We start from the raw sequence: 26,962 nt of genomic DNA, 5'->3' as shown, positions 1-26,962 counted from the left end.
CACCGGGACGGGCGTGTGCCTGCGAGACCGAGCGGTGGGTGAGCTGAGGGCAGGAGGCCCCCATCAGCCCCGAAGGCGTCAGGGCCTTTCAGACCCGCTGTGAGCAGGGCGGGGGGCTTGAGCAGGAGAGGTTTCAGGGGTTTGCCTTGGTTTGGGACAGGGTTCCCTGAGAGGGTGGCTGGCAGGGGCTGCCGAGGAGTGGGGCAGCAGCCCACTTGGTTTGGGGCTAAAATGGTTTTCTCATTGTGGTGAAGTATATACAAAAACTTGGCGTTTTAACCATTTTAAGCACACGGCTCAGTGGGTTTTAGGTATCCTCACCCATGATGGCCTGTGGCCATCGTCTTTTTTTTTTTGCTTTTCCAGGGCCGCACCTGAGGCATGTGGAGGTTCCCAGGCTGGGGGTCTAATCAGAGCTGCAGCTGCTGGTCTACACCACAACCACAGCAACACCAGATCCGAGCTCCATCCGCAACCTACACCACAGCTCACGGCAACGCTGGATCCTTAACCCACGGAGTGAGGCCAGGGGTCGAACCTGCATCCTCGTGGCTACTAGTCAGATTCGTTAACTGCTGGGCCACGACGGGAAGTCCACCATCCATCTTCATAGCTCTTTCCATCTTGCAAAACGGAGACTCTGTCCCCATTAAACGCTGCCTCCCCTCCCCACCCAGTCCTGGCGCCCACCCTCCTTCTTTCTGTCCCTGTGAACCTGACGCCTCCAGGGACCTCACAGAAGTGGGGTCTTACAGTGTCTGTCCTTCTGTGTCTGGCTTATGCTACTGAGCCCCACGGAACGTCCTCGGGGCTCATCCACGCCATAGCAGGTGTCGGAGTTTCCTTCCTTCCTTTCAAAGAATTGAGGTGTAATTGACTCGTGTTAGTTTCAGGTGTACCACATAGTGACTCCACACTTGCTTAAACTGAGAAACGAGCACCACTACAAGGGTGGTTAAGGAGTTCCCGGTGTGGCATAGCGGGTTGAGGATCCAGCGATGCCGCAGCTGCGGCTCGGATTCAGCCCCTGTCCTGGGAGCTTATGCATGTGGGGGGGAGTAAGCATCCTTCGTCCCACTTGGTTACAAAATGCCTTTCCTGTCCTGAGAACGTCAAGATGTGCTCTCTTAGTAATTCTCAACTGTACGACACAAGGAGGCCACCATGCTGTCGTCCTGTCCCGTCTGCGGGACTTATTTTGTAACTGGAAGTCTGACCCCCTTCACCCATTTCACCCACCTCTGGCAAACCCCAGTCAGTTCTGTGAGTTCAGGGTTTGGGGGGGGGGCTTTGTGGTTTTATTTATCTTAAAGTGCATATACAGTGTTTTCTCTGCCTGCTTTATTTCACGTAGCATAATGCTCCCTGTGTTGTCACAAGTGGCAGGATTTCCTTCCGTTTAACGGTGGGAAAATATTCATATGCATCACGTCGTCTCTATCCGGTCATCTGTTGGTGGACATGCAGGTTATTTCTGTATCTTGACTATGGTAAGTAATGCTGTAATGAACACAGGGGTACAGCTGCCTTTGGAATTCGTTTTGTTTTGTTTTTGCTTTTTAGGGCCGCACTCGTGGCATATGGGGGTTCCCAGGCTAGGGGTCGAATCGGAGCTATAGCTGCCGGCTTACACCACAGCCACAGCAATGCCAGATCTGAGCTGCGTCTGCAACCTACACCACAGCTCACGGCAACGCTGGATCCTTAACCCACTGAGCAGGGCCAGGGATGAAACCCACAACCTCATGGTTCCTAGTCGGATTCGTTTCCGCTGCATCACAATGGGAGCTCCTGAATTTGTTTTCACTTCTTTCAGATAAATATCCAGAAGTAAAATCATGCAAGTTCTATTTTTTATTTTTTTATTTTTTTTAGGCCTGCACCCGCGGTATGTGGAAGTTTCCAGGCTAGGGGTCGAATCAGAGCTCCAGCTGCTGCTTTGCACGACAGCCACGGCCACATGGGATCCGAGCCACATCTGTGACCTACCCCACAGCTCACGGCAACGCTGGATCCTTCACCCACGGAGCGGGGCCAGGGATCAAACCCGCAACCTCATGGATCCCAGTCGGGTTGTTTACCGCCGAGCCACGCGGGAGCTCCTCTTTTTAATTTTTTGAGGATCCTCCATTCTGTTCTCCACAGCGGCCGCGCCCGTTTACATTCCCACCAAAATGTGCCAGGGTCCCTCTGCCACGTCTTTGCCCAAACTTATTTCCTATCTCTTGGGTGGAAGCCATTCCGACGGGCGCGCGTGACATTTCCTGGTGGATGTGATTTGCGTTTCCCTGTGTATCTCTCTCTCTGTGTGTCTCTGGACCATCTACAAGTCTTTTCTGGGAAAATGTGTCCTTAGAGGCTTTGCTCACTTTTTAGTGGAAGTGTTTGTTTTTTTGCTGTTGTGCTGTGATGTGTTTTGGGTCGTGATCCATTATTGCATGATTTGCAACTGGTTTCTACCATAGGTTGCCTTTTTTTTTTTTTGAAGTAAATCATTTTTATTTTCATGTTGTATTTGGTTATTTTTTTTTTTTTTTTTTTTTGCTTTTGAGGGCCTCACTGCAGCACATGCAGGTTCCCAGGCTAGGGGTCCAACGGGAGCTACCACTCTCAGCCTGCACCGCAGCCACAGCATAGCAAGATCTGAGCCGCGCCTGCGACCTCCACCACAGCTCACGGCAACGCCAGATCCTTAACCCACCGAGCGAGGCCGGGGGTCGAACCCACAACCTCATGGTTCCTAGTCGGATTTGTTAACCGCTGAGCCATGACAGGACGCCCCCCCAGTTATTGAAGAGACTGTCCTTCTCCCGTGTATAGCCTTGGCTCCTTCTCGTAAGTTGACTGACCATGTGTATGGCCGCGTTAATGGTGGGAGCTCATTTCCGAGCTCTCTGTTCTGGTCCGTTGGTCGCTGTGTCCGTTTTATGCTCACACATACTGTTTTGATTGGTGTCGCTTTGTAATACCGTTTGAAACCAGGAAGTGTGATGCCTCCGGCTTTCTTAAGATCTCTTTGGCTATTTGGGCTTCTTCGAGGTGCCGTACAAGTTTTCAGTATTTTTGTGAAAAAAAGCCGTGGGATCTTTGATAGAAACTTCATTGACTCTGCAGATACAGCTCTGGAGAGCATCAGCCTTTCATTACTCTTCTCCCACGGCACGGCGTAGAGAGCATTTATTTATGTCTTCAATTGCTCTCATCCCTGTCTTCTAGATTTCAGTGCACAGGTCTTTCACCTCTTTGGCTAAATTTATTCCTAGGTATTTTCTTTCTTTTTCTTTTTTGTATTTTTGCTATTTCTTGGGCCGCTCCCACAACATATGGAGGTTCCCAGGCTCGGGGTCGAATCGGAGCTACAGCCACCGGCCTACACCACAGCTCACGGCAACGCTGGATCCAAGCCGTGTCTGCGACCTACACCACAGCTACTGGCAACACCGGATCCGTAACCCACGGAGCAAGGGCAGGGACCGAACCCGCAACCTCATGGTTCCTAGTCGGCTTCGTGAACCACTGCGCCACGACGGGAACTCTGGCATTTTCTTCTTTTGGATGCAATTGTAAATGTGTTGTTTTCTTACTTCTTCTTTTGTGTAGATCTTTACCAGTGTAAAGAAGTGCAGCAGATTGTCGTACGCTGCTTGTGTACCCTGCAGTGTTACTGAATTACTCTAGTAGGTCCGACAGGTTTTTCTGGCGGAGTCTTTGGGTTTTCTATCCACTACATCACGTCATCTGCAAATAGTGATGTTTTCACCTTTTTCCTTTCTTGGGTACCAGTTTTTTTGTAATAACTTTTTTATTTTATAGTGATTTTTGTTTTTTTCCATTATAGCTGGTTTACAGTGTTCTGTCAGTTCTCCACTGAACAGCAGGGTGACCCAGTCACACATACATGTTTGCATTCTTTTTTCTCACATGAGCAGGCTCCATAATTGACTAGCTCTAGTTCCCAGTGCTGTACAGCAGGGTCTCATTGCTTATCCATTCCGAAGGCAATATTTTGCATCTATTAACCCCAAATTCCCAGTCCATGCCACTCCTTTCTCCTCCCTCCCCCATTGGCAACCGCAAGTCTGTTCTCCACGTCCATGATTTTCTTTTCTGTGGAAAGGTTCCTTTGTGCCGTGTATTAGATTCCAGATATGTGATATCATGTGTTACTCATCTTTCTCTTTCTGACTTACTTCACTTAGTATGAGAGTCTCTAGTTGCATCCACGTTGCCACAAATAGCGTTATTTTGTTCTTTTTCATGGCTGAGTAGTATTCCATTGTGTATGTAGACCACATCTTCCTAATCCATTCATCTGCTTTGGCCATTTAGGTTGTTTCTGTGTCTTGGCTGTTGTGAATCATTTATTTCTTTTTCTTGCCTGTTGACTCTGGCTAGGATTTCCAGTACTCTGTTGAATGACAGTGGCAAGAGTGGGCACCCTTGTTTTGTTCCTTATCTTGGAAGTACAGCTTTCAGCTTTTCATCTGTTGAGTGTGATGTTAGCTGTGGCCCTTCTCATGTTGGGGTGTGTTCCCTCTATACCCGCTCTGTGGAGAGCTTTTATCCCACCTGGATGTTGAATTTTGTTGGACGAATGTTCTGCACCCGTTGAGATGATGGTGTGAGGTTGGTTCATTTGGCGGAACTCGTTGATTGATTTGGGGATGACGGCCCATCCTTGTATCCACGGGGTGAATTCCAGTCGCGCACGGCGTGTGATCCTTTTCGTGCATTGTTGAATTTAGTTTGCTAATAGCTTGTCGAGTATTTTTCATCTATGTTTATCAGTGATAGTGGCCTGTAATTTCCTGTGTTTGGTGATGTCTCAGCCTGGTTTTGGAATCAGAGGAAGGCTGGCCGTGTAAATGAGTTTCAAAGTGTCCCCTCCTATTTTTCGCAAAACTTTGAGAAGGATTGGTATTAATTCTTCTTTAAATGTTTGGTAGAGGAGTTCCCGTCATGGTGCAGTGGTGAACGAATCCGACTAGGAACCATGAGGTTGTGGGTTCGATCCCTGGCTTTGCTCAATGGGTTACAGATATGGCGTTGCCATGAGCTGTGGTGTGGGTCACAGATGTGGCTCGGATCCCATGTTGCTGTGGCTGTGGTGTAGACGGGCAGCTGCAGCTCCGATTCGACCCCTAGCCTGGGAACCTCCATATTCTGCAGGAGTGGCCCTAGAAAAGGCAAAAAGACCAAAAAAAAAAAAAAAAAAAAAAAACTTTAGTGGAATTCACCAGTGAAACCGTCTGGTCCTGGACTTTGGCTTATTGGAAGCTTGTGATGACTGACTCAGTCTCCTTATTAGTAATTGGTCTGTTCAGATTTGCTACTTTTTCCTGATGAAGTCTTGGTAAGTTGCACGTTTCCAGGAAAGTATCCGTTTCTTCCAAGTTGTCCAGTTTTTTGATTTCTAGTTTCATACCATCGTGGTCGGAAAAGATGCTTGATACGATGTCACACTTCTTAAATCAGACTTCCTTTGTGGCCTGATACATGATTTACCCTGGAGAGTTTATGCTGCATGTGCCCTCGAGAAGAAGACGTATTCCAGTGCCTTGGGATGGAATGTCTTGTGTGTGTCTGTTGAGTCCATCTGGCCTAATGTGCTGTTTGAAGCCAGTGGTTCCTTATTGATTTTGTGTCTGGATAATCAGGCGTTGCTGAAGGTGAGTCTGAAGGTCCCTTGCTGCAACTGTATTTCCGTTTCTCCCTTTAGGTCTGTTAATATTTGCTTTACATTTTTAGGTGCTGCTCCTATGTTGGGTACACAGATATTTGCACGTGTTGCATCGTCTTGTTGGGTTGACCTCCTCATCATTGTGCAATGACTTTTTTTTGGTCTTTTAATGCAGTGTTTGTCTTAAAGTCTATTTTTTTCTGATCGAAGCGTAGCCATCTCTGCTTTCTTCTGGTTTCCATTTCTTTCCTCTTCAAGGTCGAACAATATTCCACTGTGCGGCTGGACTGCATTTGACTTATCTGTCCTTCTGCAGATGGACCCTTGGGTTGCTTCCATGGTTTAGCTGTTGTGCATGATGCTGCAAGGGACATGGGTGTGCAGGCATCTCCAGGCCCTGCTTTCAGTTCTTTTGGGTGTATACCGAGAAGGGGAATTGCCGGCTCATAGGGTCGTTCTGTTTTTATTTATTTTTGTAGGAATCGTGTACTGTTTTCCGAAGTGGCTGTCCCATTTCACGCACCCACCAACAGTGCACAGGAGGGCCAGCGTCTCACTTGCTCACCGACACTTGTTGCTCTGTGTGTTGGATGAGCAGTCGTCCCCACGGGTGTGAGGTGTTGTGTCACTGTGGTCTTGATGGCACTTCCCAATGATTAGTCACGTTGAGGAACTTTTCTGTGCTGATTGGCCGTTTGCGTATCTTCTCTGGAGAAATGTCTGCGTTGTTTGGTTTCTCTTGTTGAGTTTGGGGAGTTCTCTCTGTATTAATCCCTTATCATAGAGATGAGGTGCAAATATTGCCTGCCATTCTGTGGGTTGCCTTGTTACTTGGTTGATAGTATATTTTTATGCTCAAAATTTAAAAATTTTCATGAAATCCAATTTGCTAATTTTTTCTTTTGTTGCCGGAGCCCTTTCGTGTCATATCCGAGAAAGCATTTCCAAATCCAGTGTCATGAATTTTTTTGTCCCATGTTTTCTTCTCAGTGTTTTTTTGTTTTTTTAATTTTTTGTCATTTGATTGTTTTAGGTCTCACATTTAGGTTCTTGATGCATTTTTAAAATTTTATCAGAGTTCCCATTGTGGCTCAGCAGTAAGAAACCCGACTAGTATCCATGAGGTCATGGATTCGATCCCTGGCCCAGCTCCATGGGTTAAGGATCTGGTGTTGCTGTGAGCTGTGGTGTAGGTGGGCAGACACGGCTCAGATCTGGCATTGCTGTGGTGTAGGCCAGCCGCTACAGCTCCAATTTGGCCCCTAGCCTGGGAACTTCCATATGCTGCAGTGCAGCCCTACAAATACCCACCCCCAAAATTAAAAAAACCCAAAATGTAAAAATAAATTGGTAAATTTTTCAATGAGTGTTATTATATTTATAGTTGTACAACCACCATCACAACCTTATTTTAGAATCTTGATCCCTCTTGAGTTGATATCGGTAGATGGTGTGAGGTAGGGTCCCCCTTTATTCTTCTGCGTGTGGATATCCGGTATTCCAGCACCATTTCTTTCTTTCTTTTTTTTTTTTTTTCTTTTGCTTTTTAGGACCTACACCACAGTTCATGGCAACGCCAGATCCTTAGCCCACTGAGCGAGGCTAGGGATCGAACTTGCATCCTCATGGATCCTAGTCGGGTTCGTTAGCCACTGAGCCACAAAGGGAACTCCCTTGTTATTTTTCAAAATTGCCTTGTCTATTTGGGGTTCCTTGAGGTTACATGTGAGTTTTAAGATGGGTTTTCTATTTCTGAAAAAAAAATGTCTTTGGGATTTTGGTGGGTTGGCATTGACTGTTTAGATCACTTTGGGTAACGGTGACATTTTGACAATATTAAGCTTTCTGATCCATGAACATGGCATGTGTTATTTATGTCTTGTTTAGTTTATGTGTTATTCCTTGTTTATGTATTATATATTTAATTTATTGTGGCTTTTTTGTTTGTTCGTTTTTTGTTTTTGTCTTCTTAGGGTCGTACCCACGGCATGGGAAGTTACAGGCTAGGGGTCGAATCGGAGCTACAGCTGCCAGCCTACACCACAGCTCCCAGCAACGCTGGACCTTTAACCCACTGAGTGAGGCCAGAGATCAAACCTGCGTCCTCATGGATACTAGTCGGGTTTGTTACTGCTAAGCCACGACGGGAACTTTATATTATTCTTTATTTATGTGTTATTTGTGTCTTCTTTAATTTCTTTCTGGAAGGTTTTCTACTTTTCATTGTCCAAGTCTTTAACCTCCTTGGTTAATTCCAAAGTATTTTATTCCAATGAATTTTATTACATTTATTAGTTGTACAACAATCATCACAACCCAGTTTTATCTAGCATTTCCATTCCAAACCCCAGACAATCCCCCCACCCCCCAACCTGTCTCATTTGGAAAACATAAATTTTTCAAAGCCTGTGAGTCAATATCTGTTCTGTAAAGAAGTTCACTGTGTCCTTTTATCAGATTCCACATGTAAGTGAAAGCATTTGATGTTGGTGTCTCATTGTCTGACTGACTTCACTTAGCATGATAGTTTCTAGGTCCATCCACGTTGCTGCAAATGCCGTTATTTCCTTCCTTTTAATGGCTGAGTAGTATTCCATTGTGTATATGTACCACATCTTCTTGATCCACTCCTCTATTGATGGGCATTTAGGTTGTTTCCCTGTCTTGGCTATTGCAAACAGTGCTGCAATGAACATTGGAGTACATGTGTCTTTGTGAGTCATGGTTTTCTCTGGAGAGATGCCCTGGAGTGGGATTGCTAGATCAAATGGTAATTCTATTTTTAGTTTTCTGAGGAATCTTCGTTCTGTGTTTTCCACAGTGGTTGCACCAATTTACATCCCACCAACAGTGTCATAGGGTTCCTTTTTCTCCACACCCTCTCCAGCCCTTGTTGTTTGTAGACTTTGATGATGGCCATTCTGGCTGGTGCAAGGTTGTGCCTCATTGTGGTTTTGATGTGCATGTCTCTAATCATGAGTGATGTTGAACATCTTTTCATGTGTTTTTTGGCCATTCGTGTGTCTTCTTTGGAGAATTGTCTGTTTAGATCTTCTGCCCATTTTTCGATGGGGTTGTTTGTTTTTTTGGTGTTGAGCTGCAGAAGGTATTTATAAATTTTGGAGATTAATCCCTTGTTAGTTGCTTCATTTGCAAATATTTTCTCCCATTCTGTGGGTTGTCTTTTTGTTTTGTTTAGGATTTCCCTTGCTGTGCAGAAACTTTGAAGTCCCATTTGTTTATTTTTGTTTTTATTGTCATTACTCTAAGAGGTGGATCTGAGAAGATGCTGCTGTGGTTTATGTCAGAGAGTGTTTGGCCTGTGTTTTCCTCTAAGAGATTTATAGTATCTGGTCTTATGTTTAGGTGTTCATCTGTTTTGTGTTTATTTTTGTCTATGTTGTTAGGAAGTGTCCTGATTTCATTCTTTTCCATGTGGCTGTCTGGTTTTCCCAGCACTACTTATTGAACAAGCTGTCCTTTCTCCATTGTGTATTCTTGCCTCCTTTGTCATAGATGAGTTGGCTGTAGGCACATGGGTTTAATTCTGGGCTTTCTGTCCTGTTCCACTGATCTAGATTTCTGTCTTTGTGCCAGTACCATACAGTTTAGATGACTGTAGTTTTGTAGCATAGTCTGAAGTCTGGGAGCCTGATTCCTCCAGCTCCATTTTTCTTTCTCAGGATGGCGTATGCTATTGTGGGTCTTTTGTGCTTCCAAACAAACTTTAAAATATTTTGTTCTAGTTCTGTAAAAAATGTCCTTGGCAATTTGATAGGGATTGCATTGAATCTGTAGATTACCTCAGGTAGTATAATCATTTGGATAATGTGGACTCTTCCAATCCATGAGCATGGTATATCTTTCCGTTTGTGTCATCTTTGATTTCTTTCATCAGCATCTTATAGTTTTCAGAGTACAGGTCTTTTGTCTGTTTAGGTAGGTTTATTATTTCATTCTTTTTGATGCTTATGTAAATGAAATTGTTTTTGTAATTTCCTTTTTTCTTTTGTTTTTTTTCTTTTTTGTGTGTGTGTCTTTTTGCTATTTCTTGGGCTGCTCCCGCAGCATATGGAGGTTCCCAGGCTAGGGGTCTAATCAGAGCTGTAGCCACTGGCCTACGCCAGAGCCACAGCAACGTGGGATCCGAGCCGCGTCTGCAACCTACACCACAGCTCCTGGAAACGCCGGATCCTTAACCCACTGAGCAAGGGCAGGGACCGAACCCGCAACCTCATGGTTCCTAGTCGGATTCGTGAACCACTGCGCCACGACGGGAACTCCTGTAATTTCCTTTTGGAATTTTTTTTTTTGTTTGTTTTTGTTTTTGTTTTTTTAGGCCCACACCTGCAGCATAGGGAGGTTCCCAGGCTAGGGGTCAAACTGGAGCTGTAGCTGCTGGCCTACGCCACAGTCATAGCAACACAGGATCCCAGCTGTGTCTGTGACCTACACCACAGCTCACAGCAACACCAGATCCCTAACCCACTGATTCAGGCCAGGGATCGAACCTGTGTGCTCATGGATGCTAGTCAGATTCATTTCCGCTGAGCCACTACAGGAACTCCACCCTGAAATATAGTTGATTTGCAGTGGTGTGTTACTTTCTGGTATACAGCAACGTGATGCGTGTGTGTGTGTGTGTGTGTCTGTATAGTGCTATTGGTTTACTTAATATTATTTCCCATTATGGTTTACTGACTACCGTTTCCTGTGCTGTACGGTAGGCCCTGCTCTTTATCTATTTGGTATATAATGGTTTGTTTCCGCTAACGCCAAACTCCTTATTTACCCCCCACCCAGTCTCCTGTGGTAACGTGTGTTTGTTTTCTGCGTCTCTGAGTTTGTTTCTGTCTCATATATGTGTTAGTTGGCGTCATCTTTTAGATTCCATTTGTCAGTGATATCATAGACGACGCGTCTTTCTCTGACTTCCTTCACCTAACACGATAATGTCTAGGTCCATCCCATTTTCATTTCTGATTTTAGTGTTCTGAGTCTTCTCTCTTTTCGAAGCCCATCTAGCTAAGTTTTTGTCAGTTTTGTTGATCTTTTTGAACAACCAACTTTTGGCTTCATTTATTTTCTCTATTTTTCTCTGATCTTGATTTGTTTTTCCTCTAGCTTCGGGTTTATTTCTTCTTTTTCTAGTCCTTTCCATTGTAAAGTTAGGTTATTGATTCGAGTTTTTTTTTTTTTTTTTTTGTCTTTTTGCCATTTCTTGGGCTACTCCCGTGGCATATGGAGCTTCCCAGGCTCGGGGTCCAATCGGAGCTGCAGCCGCCAGCCTACACCAGAGCCACAGCAACTTGGGATCCGAGCCGCATCTGTGACCTACACCACGGCTCACGGCAACGCCGCATCCTTAACCCACGGAGCAAGGGCAGGGATCAAACCCGCAACCTCATGGCTCCTAGTCGGATTCATTAACCACTGCGCCACGACAGGAGCTCCAGAGCTTTCTTTTTTTGATGTATGCATTTCTAGCTATACGTTCCCTCCCCCGTCACTGCTTTTGCTGCATCTCATAAATTTTGGGGTGTTGTGTTTTGTTTTCATTCACCTCTAAGTATTTTAAGGTTTTCGTTGTGATTTCCTTTTGTATCCATTGGTTATTTGAAAGTGTGTTGTTAGGTTTCTACAGTATCGCACATTTTCCCTTTTTGCTGTTGTTGTTGTCACTGATTTCTAACTTTATCCCGTTGTGGTTAGAGAAGATGCTATGACGCTGTCTTTTTTTAAATTTTTTTATTTATGTTTTTTTTCTGGCCATGCCTGCAGCATGTGGAAGTTCCTGGGCCAGGGATTGAATCTGAGCCCCAGCTGTGACCTATGCTGCAGCTACAGCAATGCTGGTTCATTTCACCCTCTTTGTCTTTTGAAAGTTTGATAACATGCCTCAGGTTGGGCCTCTTCATGTTCACCTTCGGCGGAGTTTGTTGAGCTTCTTGGATGTTTATATTCATGTCTTTCATCAGGTTTGTCGAGGTTTCAGCTGTTATTTCTCTAAATGCTCTCCGCATTTCTTTCTCTGTCCCTTCTTCGAGGACTTCCTGATGCGCGTGTTGATCTGCTTGAGGACGTCCCGCAGGTTCCATAGGCTCTGCTCCCTTTTTTCAGGCTTTTTTCTTTCTCCTCTCCAGCCTCCATCTGACTAGTCTCGTAGCTTCAAGTTCACTGATTCGTTCTTCCGCCTGCTCAAAGCTGCCACCTCTGAATTCCTCCAGTGAATTTTTCTTTTCTTTCTGCTTTATTTATTTATTTATTTATAGTTTTTGCTTTTTAGGACTACACCTGTGGCATATGGAAGTTCCCAGGCTAGGGTTGAATCAGAGCTGTAGCTGCTGGCCTGTACCACAGCCACAGCAACGCAGGATCAGAGCCACACCTGTGACCTACACCGCAGTTCACAGAGACGCCAGGTCCTTAACCCACTGAGCAAGGCCAGGGATCGAACCCACGTCCTCATGGATCCTAGTCAGGACCATTAACCACCGATCCACGAGGGGAACTCCCCCTCCAGTGAATTTTTCATTTCAGTTATTGAACTTTTAGCTCGATTTTTGTTTTTGTTTTGTGGTTTCTTTTAGTTTCTGTCTTTATTGATGTTTCTGCTTTATTTATACATTGTTTTCTTGACTTTCTCTCATATTCCTTTTTTTTTTGAACATCTGTAAGGCTGTGTTGTAAAGTCTTTATCTAGTATATCTGCCACTAAGTCTTTTTTTCTTTTTTTGCCTTTTTGCGGGCCGCACCCGTGGCACATGGAGGTTCCCAGGCCAGGGCTTCAGTCAGAGCTGCAGCTGCCGGCCTACACCACAGCCACAGCCACAGCCGCATGGGATCTGAGCTACATCTGCAACCTACACCACAGTTTATGGCAACACCGGATGCTTAACCCACAGAGCAAGGCCAGGGATTGAACCCGTGTCCTCGTGGATGCTAGTTGGGTTCGTTAACCACTGAGCCATGATGGGAACTCCTCCCGCTAAGTCTTTTTCAAGGACAGATACTGTTTAGTTATTTTTCCCTTCAGATGGGCTACACGCTCCTGTTTCTTTGTGCGCCTCATTTTGCTGTTGAACACTGGGCATTTGAATCTAATAATGTGGAAAGTCTGGAAATCAGATTCTACCCCTTCCCCAGGGTTTGCTTTTTTTTTTTTTCTTTTCTTTTCTTTTCTTTTTTTTTTTTTTTTTTGCTACTGCTTTTTTTCCCTGGTGTCTGTGCTGCAGGTTAGCCTGAAGCGTGGATTGAGTGGCTTCTCAGTTCTTTTCTGAGCCTTTCCCTGGCCAGGCGTGGTCTCCTTCTAGTTTTCCTCTTATATGCGGTTGTTTTTCAATGATGTCCTGATCTTGAATGCCAGGCTCCCAAAGAGGGAAAGGCAGCAATGCAGGAGGCCAAGCGGGTTCTGGCCCTTTAAGTCCTTGCGAGGACGCCTTGAGCTGGAGTGGGAGGGGCCGCAAGGAAGGCTGCGCCCTCCGTTTCTGCAGGTCTGTGATCAGAAGCAGCAATCAGAGCACAGCTCCCTGGTATCTGAAGGACAAGGTCCTTCCCCACCCTGGCTGCTGTGAACTGAGTGCCAGCTGCACCCAGCCCACTGGCCCAGCTGTCTGCTGCGGGCGTTGGGGTGGGGGTGGGTCGCTGCCGCCTGCTCCGAATCGCACAGAATTAACTGCATTGTACGTCCCCATCTTCCCCTGGAAGTGAAAGGCTTCAGCCGACTCCGGAGTTTACATCAGCCAGATTCTGCTGTGCTCTTATTCTCCAGGTGGGAGGCAGATTCCAGCGCTTCTGCTCCGCCATCATTCCAGAATCTTCTCTGGGACAGGCACTCTGTCCAGGTTGTCCAGGACACTTTGTAGGCCCTGCCCGGTGGATAGCACTGAGCCAGAGTCTCCTGGCCCCCACCCTGACCTGTGGCATCCTGCCACTTTGCAGGGGTGGCTCCTGGCAGGGCCTCGGTGCCCACAGAACCAGAGGCCTGGGAGGGCTGGGCCTTGTCGGCCGCTGGCCTCGGTCCTGTGCAGGCAGCTGCCTTCCTCCGTCCTGTGCCTTGCTCTGTGCGTCTGGGGGGCTGCCACACGAGGTGTTTGCTCTTGCTTCTGCATTTGGTGTCCCCCACAGACACCAGGCAGTTGATGTGTAAGTGACCACGTGCAGAGACAGGCTGGCAGAGGTGCTCTGGGCACTGCTGGCACGCCCTGTGCTGTAAGCATGCTGGCCACCCTGTCGAAAGTGGTCTGGGGGAGTTCCTGCTGTGGTGCAAGGGCCACATTGTCTGAGGATGGGTTTTGGAGGCTTGTGGGGGCAGCCTGATCCCTGTTTTGGGGTCCCAGGGGAGGAGAGGTGGGGGCACTGAGCTTTCCTGGCAGCGAGAAGCAGAACAGCAGGGAGGGCGGAGACCCGCGTGAAGACAGCCCTTGAGGATGGGGCGGGGACCCCTGCACCCGACGGGGTCAGAGAAGAGAGCAGGCAGACCACTGACCCTGACGGGCAGGTCAGAGGTCACTGGCTGGCAGGCGGGGCGGGATGGCAGAGTGGTGACCGTGCCTGGAGTCGCCCTGCAGGAGGAGCGGAGGCCCCCTGAGCGCGGGCTGGGGACCAGGACCACAAAGGGGAGGGGCCGAGGGCACTTCTGTGCACTGAGGGTGGGGAATGGTCCTGGGAGAGGTGTGCAGAGCCTGCCCTGCAGGGGCCGCGCCAGGCGGGCAGCCCAGGTGCCCGTGACCCATGGTCCTGGTTAACCTGCACCTGTGTGTGGCCAGGCCTCTCCCTGGACACAGGCTCTTGGGCCCAGGCCTCAGCATGGTCCACAGGCAGGGCGGTGCAAGCGGGGTCGGGGGTCTCGGGTTCAGGGCAGACGGGGGGGCAGGGCCACTGAGGGGAGACAGGGCAGCTTCTGGCAGCGGTGGGGCGAGCTTGTGGCCAGCGGTCACTGGGATGAGCGTGTTCCTGGGACAGTCATCAGGTGGGTAAGCTTGTCACTGGGTTGTCCCTGGGCCGTGGGTGCTGCTCCTTGGGGGTGGGGGGCAGCAGGTGCCGTGCCCCCCCGCCCAGTGTGGGCCTTGCTCGTTGAAGGGAGAAGCTTAGAGGTGACCCGGGGCGCAGGCAGCAGCTCTCGAGAGGGCGCGGGGGGAGCCGAGGAGGGCCTCAGGCCCCCAGAAGCGAGGCGGAAGCAGGGAGAAAGTCAGGATGCTTCTGGACCATGCGGACGAGAGGCGTCAGGGATGCGGTCTAGGGTGGCGGTGGTGTGGCGAGACCTGGGCGTATTTTACAATTCGAGGATCGAGGCGCTCCCGTCGTGTGGCGCAGGGGAAACGAGCCCCACTGGGAACCATGAGGTTGCGGGTTCCATCCCTGGCCTCGCTTGGTGGGTTAAGGATCTGGCGTTGCTGTGAGCTGTGGTGTAGGTCACAGATGCGGCTCGGATCTGATGTTACTGTGGCTGTGGTGTAGACGGGCAGCTGTAGCTCCGATTAGACCCCTAGCCTGGGAAGCGCCGTGTGCCTCCGGTGTGGCCCTAAAGGCCAAATAAATAAGTAAATAAATGCTAAACTTCGAGGATTGGGATTTGCTGGCAGATGGGGCGTGAGGGTGAAGGAGAGAAGAGGGCGCCCCAGCTTTTAGCGGAGGCAGAAGGAAGCACCATTGCGTGGCCCTTGTGGAAGTGGGGCAGGGCCTGGGTTGAGAGGTTGCGACAGGCCTGGAGCTGAGACGTGAGCCTGGCACTGAGGACAGTTCTGGAGGAAAGAGGCCAGAGGTAGAACCGAACAGAAAATACCAGAAGGTGTATACATCTTTTTCTTACGGTGAAATTCACATAATATAGAATGAAACAAATCAGGAGTTCCCGTCGGGCGCAGCGGAAACAAATCTGACTGGCATCTGTGAGGACACAGGTTCGATCCCCGGCCTCGCTCCGTGGACTAAGGATCCGGGCTTGCCGTGAGCTGTGGCGTAGGTCGCAGAGACGGCTTGGATCCCGTGTTGCTGTGGCTCTGGCGCAGACCAGCAGCTAAAGCTCTGATTTGACCCCTAGCCTGGGAACCTCCATGTGCCTTGGGTGTGGCCCTAAAAAGCAACAAAAAGAGAACGACTCAGTGGCCTTTAGAACGGTCCCAGCTCAGTGTGACTCCCCTCCTTTTAGCTCAGCAGTTTTTACAGCCAAGAGAGGCAGCTGAGATGCTGGCGGGTGCCTGGCAGCAGGGAGACGCCCACGGCCTGGAAGGGGCCCGGGGCTGGAGGGCCGGCGGGAGCCGTGTGACCTGGCCAGGTGCCACCTGATCCGGGAGCGGTAGGGTCGGGTCAGCACCACGGAGGCCAGTGGCCTTTGCAGGGGGTGGGGGGTGGGGGTGCGGCATCCGGAGGCACCGTTGGGTCAAGGGAGGGACTGCCGTCTGGCCGCGTGTGTGGCGTTGGTAGGGTGGTCAGAGTCTGGGGACTGAAGGTGCGGGAGAGAGAAGGGAACGCAGGGCCTGGCGGGAGGGAAGGGGTCTCCCCCACCTCGGGGTGGGGGCTGGTTGGGAGGGAGGAGAGCTGTGAGCCACCGATACTGACTGAGTACCTGCTGTGTGCAGGGCGTGGCTTTGGTGATGGGCACCACCCAGCCCTGCCTCCTGGGGCCTGGACTCCATCTGAGTCAGAGGATCGGCACCCCCGGCTGCCTTATGTGTTGGGAGGTGCCAACAGGGTGTGTGGGGCCCAGACTGAGGCACGGGGCGGGGGGCTGGTGCGGGGGTACCGGCTGTGAGCCCCTGGCTGACGCCCACCCCCCCACCTCGGTGGCCCGTTCTGCCTCTGCTGAGAGCTGGCCGACCAGCCGCCGGCACCAGGGTCCGAGCCTCTGCGGTGCTGGGCCTCCGCCTTGGCAGAGGCGGTGGTCTCTGGAGCTGGGCCGCAGGGCTCTGCCAGACCCACGGCTCCGTGGACAGGCTCCACTGCACGCGCTCCTTCCCCCGCCGAGTCTTGGCCGGGAACACACCTGCCCCTCCTGGCTCAGCCCCGGGCTGGGTCTCACCTGGCCTCCCTCTGGCTCCCGGAAGTAGCAAGGGGGCTGAGTCACCTGCGAGCACCCTCAGAGCTGGCGGGGAGGCTGGCAGCCGGGGGCAGAGGTGGGGGTGGCAGGTACGTTCACCTTGATTCAGAGAGGCTGGGGCAGTGGCCTGAAGACAGCCCAGGGCAGCCCCCCATCCACAGGGGCTGGTGGCGGTGGGTGCACTGCAGGGCCCCGTCCGCTGCACCCACCCCCGTCCAGGCCCTGGGCCACCCCTCGGGCCCAGCCTGCTCCCCGTGGTGCAGAAGACAGCTGACCTTGGGTCTCTGCTGGGGACGCAGGCCCTGGAGGCCCGCCCCCGGCCACTGGGCAGGGAATTCCTGCGTCCCGAGTGTGCTCACAAGCGGACCAGATGGGAGCCAGGCGGCCTCGCGCCTCAGGGAACGGGTGCGGCTGGAGCAGAGCTTGGGCTGGGGTGGGGCCTCCTGCCCAGACGGCGGCCAGGCTGAGGGCGCCGACGGGGCCTGCGGCAGGGGGAGGGCGAGGGGAGGAGGGGGGACCAGCTCTCCCGGGAAGCCCGAGCTCAGGCTCCTGTGTGGGGCTTTGCATCCGACAACACCCACCCGCCTGCCTTTCTCCGGCCCTGCGGGGGGTGGGGTGGGGGCTCCCCCTCCTGCAGGGGGGCCTGCAGGTCCAGCCTGGCCACTTGAAAAGCTAAAGGGTCTCCCTCCTTCGGGGACCTCCTGGCAGCCTTTGCCTTTTGTCCAGCCCCTCATCCGCTGCACACGCATGTGCACACGTGCACACGCGCACACACACCCCGCTCATGGCACACTGCAGCGATGCTTGGCTGGCCACGAGGTCGGGACTCTGCTGACAGGCCAGGGGTGGGGGTGGGGGTGCCTGCTGCCTGAGACTCGCTGAGAGGCTTTTGTGGGGAGGAGGGCGGGGCTGGGATCAAGTGACTTGGTGATTGGCTGAAGTGCAGCCGCAGGGCAGGAAGAGTTAACGCATCAGTCCATCAGTCGTGAGATCGAATGAGAGGTGCAGGTGCCAGGCTGTCCTGGAGCTGCTGGTGCGGCCAGTGGGGCGGGCACACCCGGCTGGTCCCCACGTTCTGCTTTGGTGGCTTTGCTCTGGGGTGCTCACTTTCAGAGTCCCCCCCAGAGCTCTCCTCCCAGGGTCTGAGCCCTCCCTTAAACTAGGGACTCTTGGCTGGAAGGACGTCCAGGGCCCGCATCCAACCCTGCTTGGACTGCCCTCTAGGGATGGCGAGTCCTGAGCCCAGCAGGTAGACTGTGGCCCAGCTCACCCCAGGGCCAGCCTTGGCCTGGTCCCCCTGCTACTGCCTTTAGGGTTTTTTAGGGCCACACCCCGAGGCATATGGAGGTTCCCAGGCTAGGGGTTGCATCAGAGCTGCAGCTGCTGGCCTACACCACAGCCACGGCAACACAGGAGCCGAGCCTTGTCTGCAACCTACACCACAGCTCACGGCACTGCCAGATCCTTAACCCACTGAGCGAGGCCAGGGATCGAACCCACAACCTCATAGATCCTAGTCAGGTTCATTAACCGCTGAGCCAAAGAGGGTACTCCCGCCTTTAGGGTTTTTGAAGCAGTTTGCGAGGGGTGGAGGGCACGATGGGTGACTCATGCATGGGGTGCCCTGAGGGGGCAGGGAGGGACCGGGTGCCTCCCAGTGGCTGCGTGTGTTGGAGGGAGGGCCCCCAGAAAAGGACCGTGTGCTCCTTGTGGTTTGGACTCCGGGAGGTGGCAGTGGGGAGCCTGGCCTTTGGTCAAGACGCCTCCTGCTCCAAACTGTCTTCCTCCTTTCCCACCAGCCCTGGGATGAGGGGCTGCGGGGAGGGGTGGAGCGAGGGGAGTCAGCCACCTCCTGGGGTGATGGGCACACCTCCTTCTCTGCCTGGGCCCTGGGAGGGGGCTCCTGTGGCACTGGCCACTCTACACCAGCCAGCACCCCGTGGGCCCCAGGCCGTCAGCCCCCCTCTCCCCGACGTCCAACAGGGGGCATCGGCCTTGGGCAGATTTGCTGTCTTGTGTCAAGTGTCTGTTCAGGTCTTTTGCTTATCTTTTAAGTGGGTTGTTTGTTTCCTTATTCCTGAGTTTGAATAGTCCTTTATAAACTTGGGGCGCAAATCCTTTATCAGGTACCTGATTTGCAAAATTTCTCCCAGTGTGACTTCTCATTCCCTTGACTAGTGTCTTTCAAAGAGCAGATTTTTAAAAATTGAATAAGGCCAGTTTATCTTTTTTTTTTTTTTTTTTTTTTTTGACTTTTTACAGCCGTACCTGCGGCATATGGAGGTTCCCGGGCTAGGGGTCTAATCAGAGCTACAGCCGCCGGCCTACACCACAGCCACAGCAACACGGGATCCAAGCTGCATCTGTGACCTGCACCACAGCTCACGGCAACGCCAGATCCTTGACCCACTGACCGAGGTCAGGGATCAAACCTGAGTCTGCAGGGATACTAGTCGGGTTTGTTACTGCTGAGCCACGACGGGAACGCTTTTGAGTCCTGCTGGGTTTTTTTGTTTTGTTTTTTTCAATTTTATTTTTGCCCACGCCCACAGCACGGGTAAATGTCCAGGCCAGGGATCAAACCCGCATCACAGCAATGACAATGCTCAGTCTTTACCCCTCCAGGCCACTGGGGAGCTCCTAATAGGTTCTGCGTTTAGTTATAGCTAAAAAGTCGTTGCCTGACTCAAGGTCACAGAGACTTTCTCCTCTTTTCTTTTGGAAGCTTTATGGTTTTAGGGCCACGCCTGCAGCATATGGAGGTTCCCAGGCTAGGGGTCAGATCGGAGCTACAGCTGCCAGTCTACACCACGGCCACAGCAACGTGCGATCTGAGCCACATCTATGACCGACCCCATAGCTCACGGCAACGCTGCATCCTTAACCCACTGAGCGAGGCCAGGGATCGAACCAGTGTCCTCATGGATGCTTGTCGGGCTCGCTACCGCTGAGCCACTATGGGAACCTCCTGGTTTTAGGTTTTGCCTTTAGGGCTGTGATGCGTTTTGAGTCCCCCCTCTTCGCGTGCGGGGAGGTTGGGACTGACGTCTCGTGTTTGCAGAGCTGCCTGGTTCAGCGCCATCTATTGGAAGGTTGTTCTTTCTGCACCGACCCGCCAGTGCTCCCTGGTCAGTAGTTAGCTGTCCACGTGCGTGAGGGCTGTTTCCGGGCGTCTCTTCTGTCCCCTTGATCTGTTTTCCTGCGGACACCACGCCCTCTGGATACCTGGCTTTTCGGTAAATCCTAAAACCAAGTCGTGCTAGCCCTTCACCTGTTCCTCTTCAGAGCCATCCTGGCTGTTCTAGGCCCCCTGAATTTACGTATGGATTTTAGAATCAGACTAGTTGTTTTTCTTTTTTGGCCACCGTCGCGGCATAAGCAATTTCCCGGGCCAGGAATCGTGTCTGAGCTGCTGGGTCCTTAGCCTGCTGTGCCGCAGCGGGAACTCCCAGAATCAGATTGTTAATTCCCACCATAAAAGTCCTCCTGAGAGGGAGCGCGTGGACTCTGTGCGTTAGCTTGAGGAGCACTTACGTCTTGGCGGCATCGAGTCTTCCAGCCCCTGAAAACGGCATCTCTCAGCTCACAGTCAGGTCTCCTTTCGTTTTTCCCAGCAGTGTTTTGTAGTTGTCTGTGTACCGTTTTGTGTATCCGGTGATATTTACCCCCAAGGATTTCATATTTTTGTGGTACAAATGGTATGCAGTATTTTTATGTATTTGTTTATTTTTGCTTTTCAGGACCTGTGGCCTATGGAGGGTCCCAGGCCAGGGACTGAATCCGAGCTGCAGCTGCCGGTCTACACCACAGACACAGCAACGCCGGATCCGAGCCTTGTCTGCGACCTTCACCACAGCTCACGGCAACGCCAGATCCTTCACCCACGGAGCGAGGCCAGGGATCGAACCTGCGGCCTCAGGGATTCTAGTCAGATTCGTTTCCACTGGGCCACGACGGGAACTCTGGTACCGAATGTTTTAGATTGTGGTAAAATCAGATAGAAGTTGCCGACAACATGCGCGTGTGGAGTTCCCGTCGGGGCTCAGCAGGTTGCAAACCTGACCAGTATCCATGCGGTCGCAGGTTCGGTCCCCGGCCCCGCTCCGTGGGTTCAGGATCCGGCGTTGCCGTGAGCTGTGGTGTAGGTCGCAGACGCGGCTCAGATCCTGTGCTGCTGTGGCTGTGGTGGAGGCCGGCAGCTGCAGCTCCGATCTGACCCCTCGCCTGGGAACCTCCATATGCTGCACGTGCGGCCCTAAAAAGACAAAAAAAAAAAAAAAAAGGAAAGAAAACGTTGAGATTGTTGTGTAACTGTCTGCAGAATGTAAGTGTATTTTTATTTTGTTTTGTTTTATTTTGTTTTCGTAAATGTATTTTTAAATATTTAATTTCCAGTTGCTTGTTGCTGGTACACAGAAATGCAGTTGATTCTTGTTTATTTACCCCGTGTCCTGCAACCTTGCGTGTGGGTTCTAGCGGTGTCTTGGGGATCCACGGGCCTTTCTCTGTAGAGAGTGCGTCGTCTGCACACAGGAGCCGTTCGCCTTCCTCCCTGCGAGTCGGAGAGCTTCGCCTCTCTTGTATGGCCTCGTTGCGCTGAGTGGAACTTCGTTTGGTGTTGAAGAGATGTAAATAGAACAGATACTCCTGTCTTTTTCCTTAGCTTAGTGGAGAAGCATTCAGCCTTTCTCCATTAAGTATGTAGACATTTCGTAGATGCCATATATCAAGGTAGGGAATTCTTCTCTAGAATTTTTGTTTGTTTTTTCATCTTTTCTTGGGCTGCTTCTGTGGCATATGGAGGTTCCCAGGTGAGGGGTCCCATTGGAGCTGTAGCCGCCGGCCTACACCACAGCCACAGCAACACGGGATCTGAACTGCATCTGCGACCTACACCACAGCTCACTGCAACGTCGGATCCTTAACCCACGGAGCGAGGCCAGGGATGGAACCTGAAACCTCATGGTTCCTAGTTGGATTTGTTAACCACTATGCCATGACGGGAACTCCTAGAATTTTTTTTTTGACCACACCTGCAGCATGCAGAAGTTCCTGGGCCAAGGATCGGACCCATGCTAGATGCTTAAACCACTGAGCCGCCAGGGAACTCCCTTTGGTTTTCTGAGAATTTTTATCAGGATGGTCACATTTCGTCAGATGCTTTTTCTGCATCTCTTATGGTGATCATATGATTTTTCTTTCTTAATCTGTAAATAGAGTGAATTACTTTACTTTTAATTTGTAAATAGGGGCATCCATTTTCAAATTTAAGAAGTTCCTATCGTGGTGCAGTGGAAACAAATCCGACTAGGAACCATGAGGTCGCGGGTTCGATCCCGCACAATGGGTTAAGGATCCGGCGTTGCTGTGTCTGTGGTGTGGGCCTGCTGCTGCACCTCAGATTCAAACCCTAGCCTGGGAACCTCCATATGGCGCCGGTGCAGCCCTAAGAAGCACCCCGCCCCCCAAAGTCTGTAAATAGAGTGAATTACCTTACTTTTGTAAATAGGGTCATCCATTTTCAAATTTAAGCCAGCCATACGTTGTTGGTATAAACCGCTGTTGCTCGCGGGTCTTGTACTTTTTATGTCTTGTTGGGAGTGGAGAGTTTTCGTGGACGTGTTCCATTTCTCTTGGGTAAATACCTACAGGAGTAGAATTGTACATTATAGGAGAGAGAAATGCTCAGTTACATGAGCAGCTGCCAAACCGTTTCCCGAGGTGGTTGAAGCAACGCACGGCCCTGCCGGCGGTGCCCCAGAAGCCCGTGCTCTGTGCCGCTGGCACACGATCCCGTGCATCTGTGGCAGTGTCTCATCACCAGCGCTTCTGAGAAAGCCAGCGGCTTCCTGCTCCTCAGGTGACAACCTGCCGTGGGCCCCGCCCCAGCAGGCGTGACTCCCCTGGCTTTTGTCTTCTTACTGTTCCGTAAAGGGCTTCGTGTCCCTCTGTCTCAGCTGGAAACTTCCTTGAGCACTTTGGTAGGAGGCAGCTCAGGCTGTCTGGGGGCAGACACCAGGCGGGCGTGGGCACAGCCTGAAATTTACACTGTGGGGCCCTGTGCCGAGTCCGCGGTCTCTCCCTGAACCTCGGTCCCTTGGCAAAGGCGGAGGACGTGGGCAGGAGCCGTGAGCCATCCGTCTGGTCACCCGCCCGCCTTGGGCTCGCTCGGCGTGACTGTCCCTCTGGAGCGGAGCTGGGCAGACCGTGACTCTTAGGCTTCGTGGGCCACACGTCCTCTGTGGCCCTGCTGGACGGCGGAAGCCGCCAGGGGCGGAGTGTCGGCGAAGGAAGTGCCCTGTGGCCACTGACTGTGAAGCTTGATTGACAGAGGCAGGCCCAAGGGCCGCCCGGCCAAGCCTGCTGGAGCCTTCTGTAAGGGGCCTCTGCAGGCGGGAGGGGCTGCGTGGCACCGGCGTCCTGGCCCCCTGGCTGGGTGCCAGCGCTTGGTCCTTGCTCAGCCAGCCAGGATTGGCACATCAGTGGGCAAAGGCTGGGGGTGCCTGGGCTGGAGGTCTCAGTAGGCGCAGCATCGCTGGGTGGGCGGGGTAGGGTCCTTGCGTCCAGCGCTGTCCCCCTGGGCTCCCTCCCCGCCCCCCATGAGCAGCTGCCGTTGGCCTGGCAGAGGGGTGCCACCAGCCCCTCACAGCCCCACCGCCGTGCCGGCTCTGCAGCCTCCATCGACTGGGCAGTGACTCTGGGGTCCAGCTCCCCTCCCAGAGTCCCTTCTCCATCGGCCCAGGATGGGTCAGAGCCCAGGGTCGGGGATGCTGGAGGTCCCTCTGCTCGCACTGCCCTCGGGTCCTGTGGCCACGCTGAGCTGCCAGGGCGCCGTGACCCCCAGAAGGGTGACTGTGAGCGCGGCAGGTGTGGCGCGACAGGCCAGCAGACGTGGCGTGGTCGGGGCGCAGTGACCCTCCCTGAGGGCGACAGGCACAGACCAGGGTGGCCACCTGCCTCGGGACGCGGGCCAGGAAGTGGGGAGGGGACGGGGCCAGGGGTCTGGCCGGCGGGTGTGACGGGCACAGGTGCTGGGTGTGAGGGCACAGCCCCCATCCCTGCCCTGGTGCCGCTTTCCAGTCGACGAGCTTTCCAGTGTGGGTGACCGGGCCCCGCCCTGTCCCCATGGCACGTGGCTTCCTGCTAGTCCGGTGCCATCGTCCCGTCCACCTTCCCTCCGGCCTGCTGCCTCTCCGTCCGTTTCCTCATTTCCCGTGGGGCCCCCGCTTTCGCAAAGAGGTTGCTCCTTCTGGGCCCGGGGGGAGGGGTTGGGTGTCCCCGAGCGCCGGCCGGGGGCCTGGTGGCCGCGCTGGGTGGGCTGCGGGGCAAGGCTGGGGTGCGGCCTGGGGTGGGCCCCCCGGATGGGCGGTTTCCTGGGCCCTCTTTGCTGCAGTCAGCGGCTTCTTGAAACTGACCCACATGGGGAAGCGGTTCTGAGGACACGGAGCTGACGTGGGCTTCGGTTCACGCACACACGTTTTCTACCTGCGCACAAGCCGGTGTCCCCTGGAGAGCGCTCTTGGGGTGCCCTTACCCTCCCTGGGTTACCCCTGGGAGCTTAGAGCTGGGGTGCAGCCTCCTCCCCACCAAGCCCCATCGCTGTCCCCCGGTCCTCACACAGCCAGGCCGCGCCCTCTTCACAGACCCCAGGACCTTGGCGACCTGGCTGCTGGCCCTGCCAAGCCCTGGTCACCAGAGCCCTTCCCCAGGTCATGCTCGGGGCAGCAGGGGTGGTGGCCTGTCCCTGGTGTGCCCACAGCGGTCACCCTGGGGCAGTGGGGGGGGGACAGGCCTGTGAGTGAAGGGCCGGGATGGGCAGACACCGGGAAGCCAGAGGGGGTCATGACCGGGGAAGGCTGGGGGCCCCAGCCGGTGGTCAGGGAGGCCTCTGGGGGTGGCATTTGAGCTGGGCGTGGGGTTCGGGGGCTGCCCTCTGGGCGGAGCAAGTCCCCGAGGTTCCACCAGAAAGTTGGTGCGATGATTGTCTGTGGGCCCAGCTGGCAGAGGTGTCGCCAGGGGGCCGCGGGGGAGCAGGACGGGCAGCGGGAGTGGGTGATGGGTGTCAGGGGGACAGGGTGCCCTCTGCTCACGGCTCTTCGCGGCCTCGGGGTCTCCGGGCCGCCCCACCCTTGCTGGCTCAGGTCGGGAACCACGGCTGTGAGGGAGGAGGCCAGGTCGGGGCTGCTGCTGGCCTCAGAGAGCTGGCCTCCGTGTCCCTGGGCCAGGGGCAGGGCCCCGTCCACCGCCCCAGTCGCAGTGGAGCCCCCTCCCTCTGAGCAGCCGGCGACCGCGCCCCAGGGAGAGTCTGCCCGAGCGGCCGGGCGTGGGGCCCTCGAGATGACACAGCCGTTTTTCTCCCAAAACGTCTCTGTTCCATGTGCCACCTAGACCGCCTGTCTTGCGCCAGAGACCTGTGTCCCTGGCTTCCAGTGTCGTCCGCTGGGCCCGAGAGGTCACACCCTGCACCCTCAGGCGGGAGGTCTGTGAGCCGAGCCCCAGAGCTTCGGCTGCTGGCCGGCTTCCCGTTGCACAGGCTGGTCCGGAGCCCTGTCCCCCGGTGCCCCCTCCCTGAACCGCCGGCCTTGTCTTTCAGATCCTGACTGGGCCTCCTACACCCTCGGGGTGTTCATCTGCCTGAGCTGCTCGGGAATCCACCGCAACATCCCCCAGGTCAGCAAGGTGAAGTCTGTCCGCCTGGACACCTGGGAGGAGCCCCAAGTGGAGGTACGGCTGGGGGGGGGGTGGGGGGGGGTGAGAGGACATAGGGCGGTGCCACTGCCCCGGGCGTCCTCAGCCCCGCCCTCTAGGTCCCGAAGCCTCGCGCCGGCAGGGACCTGAGGCTGGGGAGAGGTCCGGGGCCAGCAGCTGGACCTTGGCCCTCCTATGCACCTGCCCCACCCTGAGTCCCGCCCCAGGGCCCCCTCTCCCCGCTTCCCTCCTGGGGCAGCTGCAGAGTGAATGAATGAGTGAGCCCGTGCAGGAGATGCTGCTCCCCCTCCAGAGGCAGCTCCTGAAGCTTTGGCCCCACATCCCAACACCTGGGACATGCCGGCGCTCAGGGAACCCCGCTCAGAGCAGTTGTGCGCTGGCCTGGGCCTTCTCGGTATGAGAACTTTATTGCTAACCTTACAGAGTCACTAAAGTCAGGCCCTTCACTCGTTCCTTCATTCCTTGCTCCAGCCTTCTGTGCGTCCATCCATCTCTTCACTCATCCATTCATTTATGCATCCATCCACCCACCCACCCATCCACCCACCCACTCGTCCACCCACCCACCCACTCATCCTTCCACCCACCCACTCATCCTTCCACCCACACACCCATCCACCCACCCACCCACTCATCCACCCACCCACTCATCCACCCACCCACCCACTCATCCACCCACCCACCCACTCATCCACCCACCCACTCATCCACCCACCCACCCACTCATCCACCCACCCACTCATCCACCCACCCACCCACTCATCCACCCACACACCCATCCACCCACCCACCCACTCATCCACCCACCCACCCACTCATCCACCCACACACCCATCCACCCACCCACCCACTCATCCACCCACCCACCCACTCATCCACCCACCCACTCATCCTTCCACCCACACACCCATCCACCCACCCACCCACTCATCCACCCACCCACTCATCCACCCACCCACTCATCCACCCACCCACCCACTCGTCTATCCTTCCATCTTCTCGTCCATCCATCCATCCTTCCATCCACCCATCAACCATTCATTCCCTCATCCATCCATCCACTTGACCCGTGTTTATTGAACACTTGCCATGGGAGGCCTGGTGAGTTGCTGGCCCCTAGAGAAGGCCTCAGGGAGGGGCAGGCAGGTTACAGGCACACTGGCAATGCACTGCTGGGCAGGCAGTGGTGACTCGGATGGGGGTGGCAGGCAGGGCAGCCTGACAAGTGGAGAGGGAATGGGCACTGCCTGGGGGAGCGAGTTCCAGACAGAGGGGTGGTGTGAATGCTGCCCACATGGGGCCTGACCCCTGATAGAGGGGCTGCGAGAGATGGGTGGGAGCCGCGAGGCAAAGCTTCCTGACTCCTCGAATTTGACCACAGGATCAAGGGAGTCGGGGGCCTGGTGATGCCGCATGAAAGGAGTGGCTTGGATGGGGGCTGCCATGGGGATGGGGGCCAAGGCCGATGCCCACGGGCTCTGCCTCGGGAGTGAAGGGTCGGCTGTTCTCAGCACAGCCTCAGGGGTCTCAGCCTC

The 26,962-nt window shown here is 53.5% G+C and overlaps 1 protein-coding gene across 23 annotated transcripts in view; it reads left to right on the top strand.

Annotated features, from left to right (window-relative positions):
• The window catches only part of ADAP1 (ArfGAP with dual PH domains 1), an 81,589-nt gene that overhangs the window by 15,783 nt on the left and 38,844 nt on the right, over positions 1-26,962 (top strand). For 15 of the 23 annotated variants that reach the window (XM_085015886.1, XM_085015884.1, XM_085015874.1 and 12 more), the window contains 1 exon segment: positions 25,312-25,442. Coding sequence is in view for 11 of the 23 variants with exons in the window: in XM_085015884.1 (XP_084872010.1) it covers positions 25,312-25,442 (131 nt within the window). In the remaining 12 variants the exon portion in view is untranslated. 23 annotated transcript variants of the gene reach the window in all.

This window comes from Sus scrofa, chromosome 3, assembly GCF_054392235.1.
Source record: "Sus scrofa isolate SSC_HxYL_T2T_F1_AM1 chromosome 3, Sscrofa_HxYL_maternal_Yorkshire_Landrace_v2.0, whole genome shotgun sequence".
In the NCBI taxonomy this organism is placed as follows: Eukaryota; Metazoa; Chordata; class Mammalia; order Artiodactyla; family Suidae; genus Sus; species Sus scrofa.
This window is presented reverse-complemented; position numbering and strand designations above follow the sequence as displayed.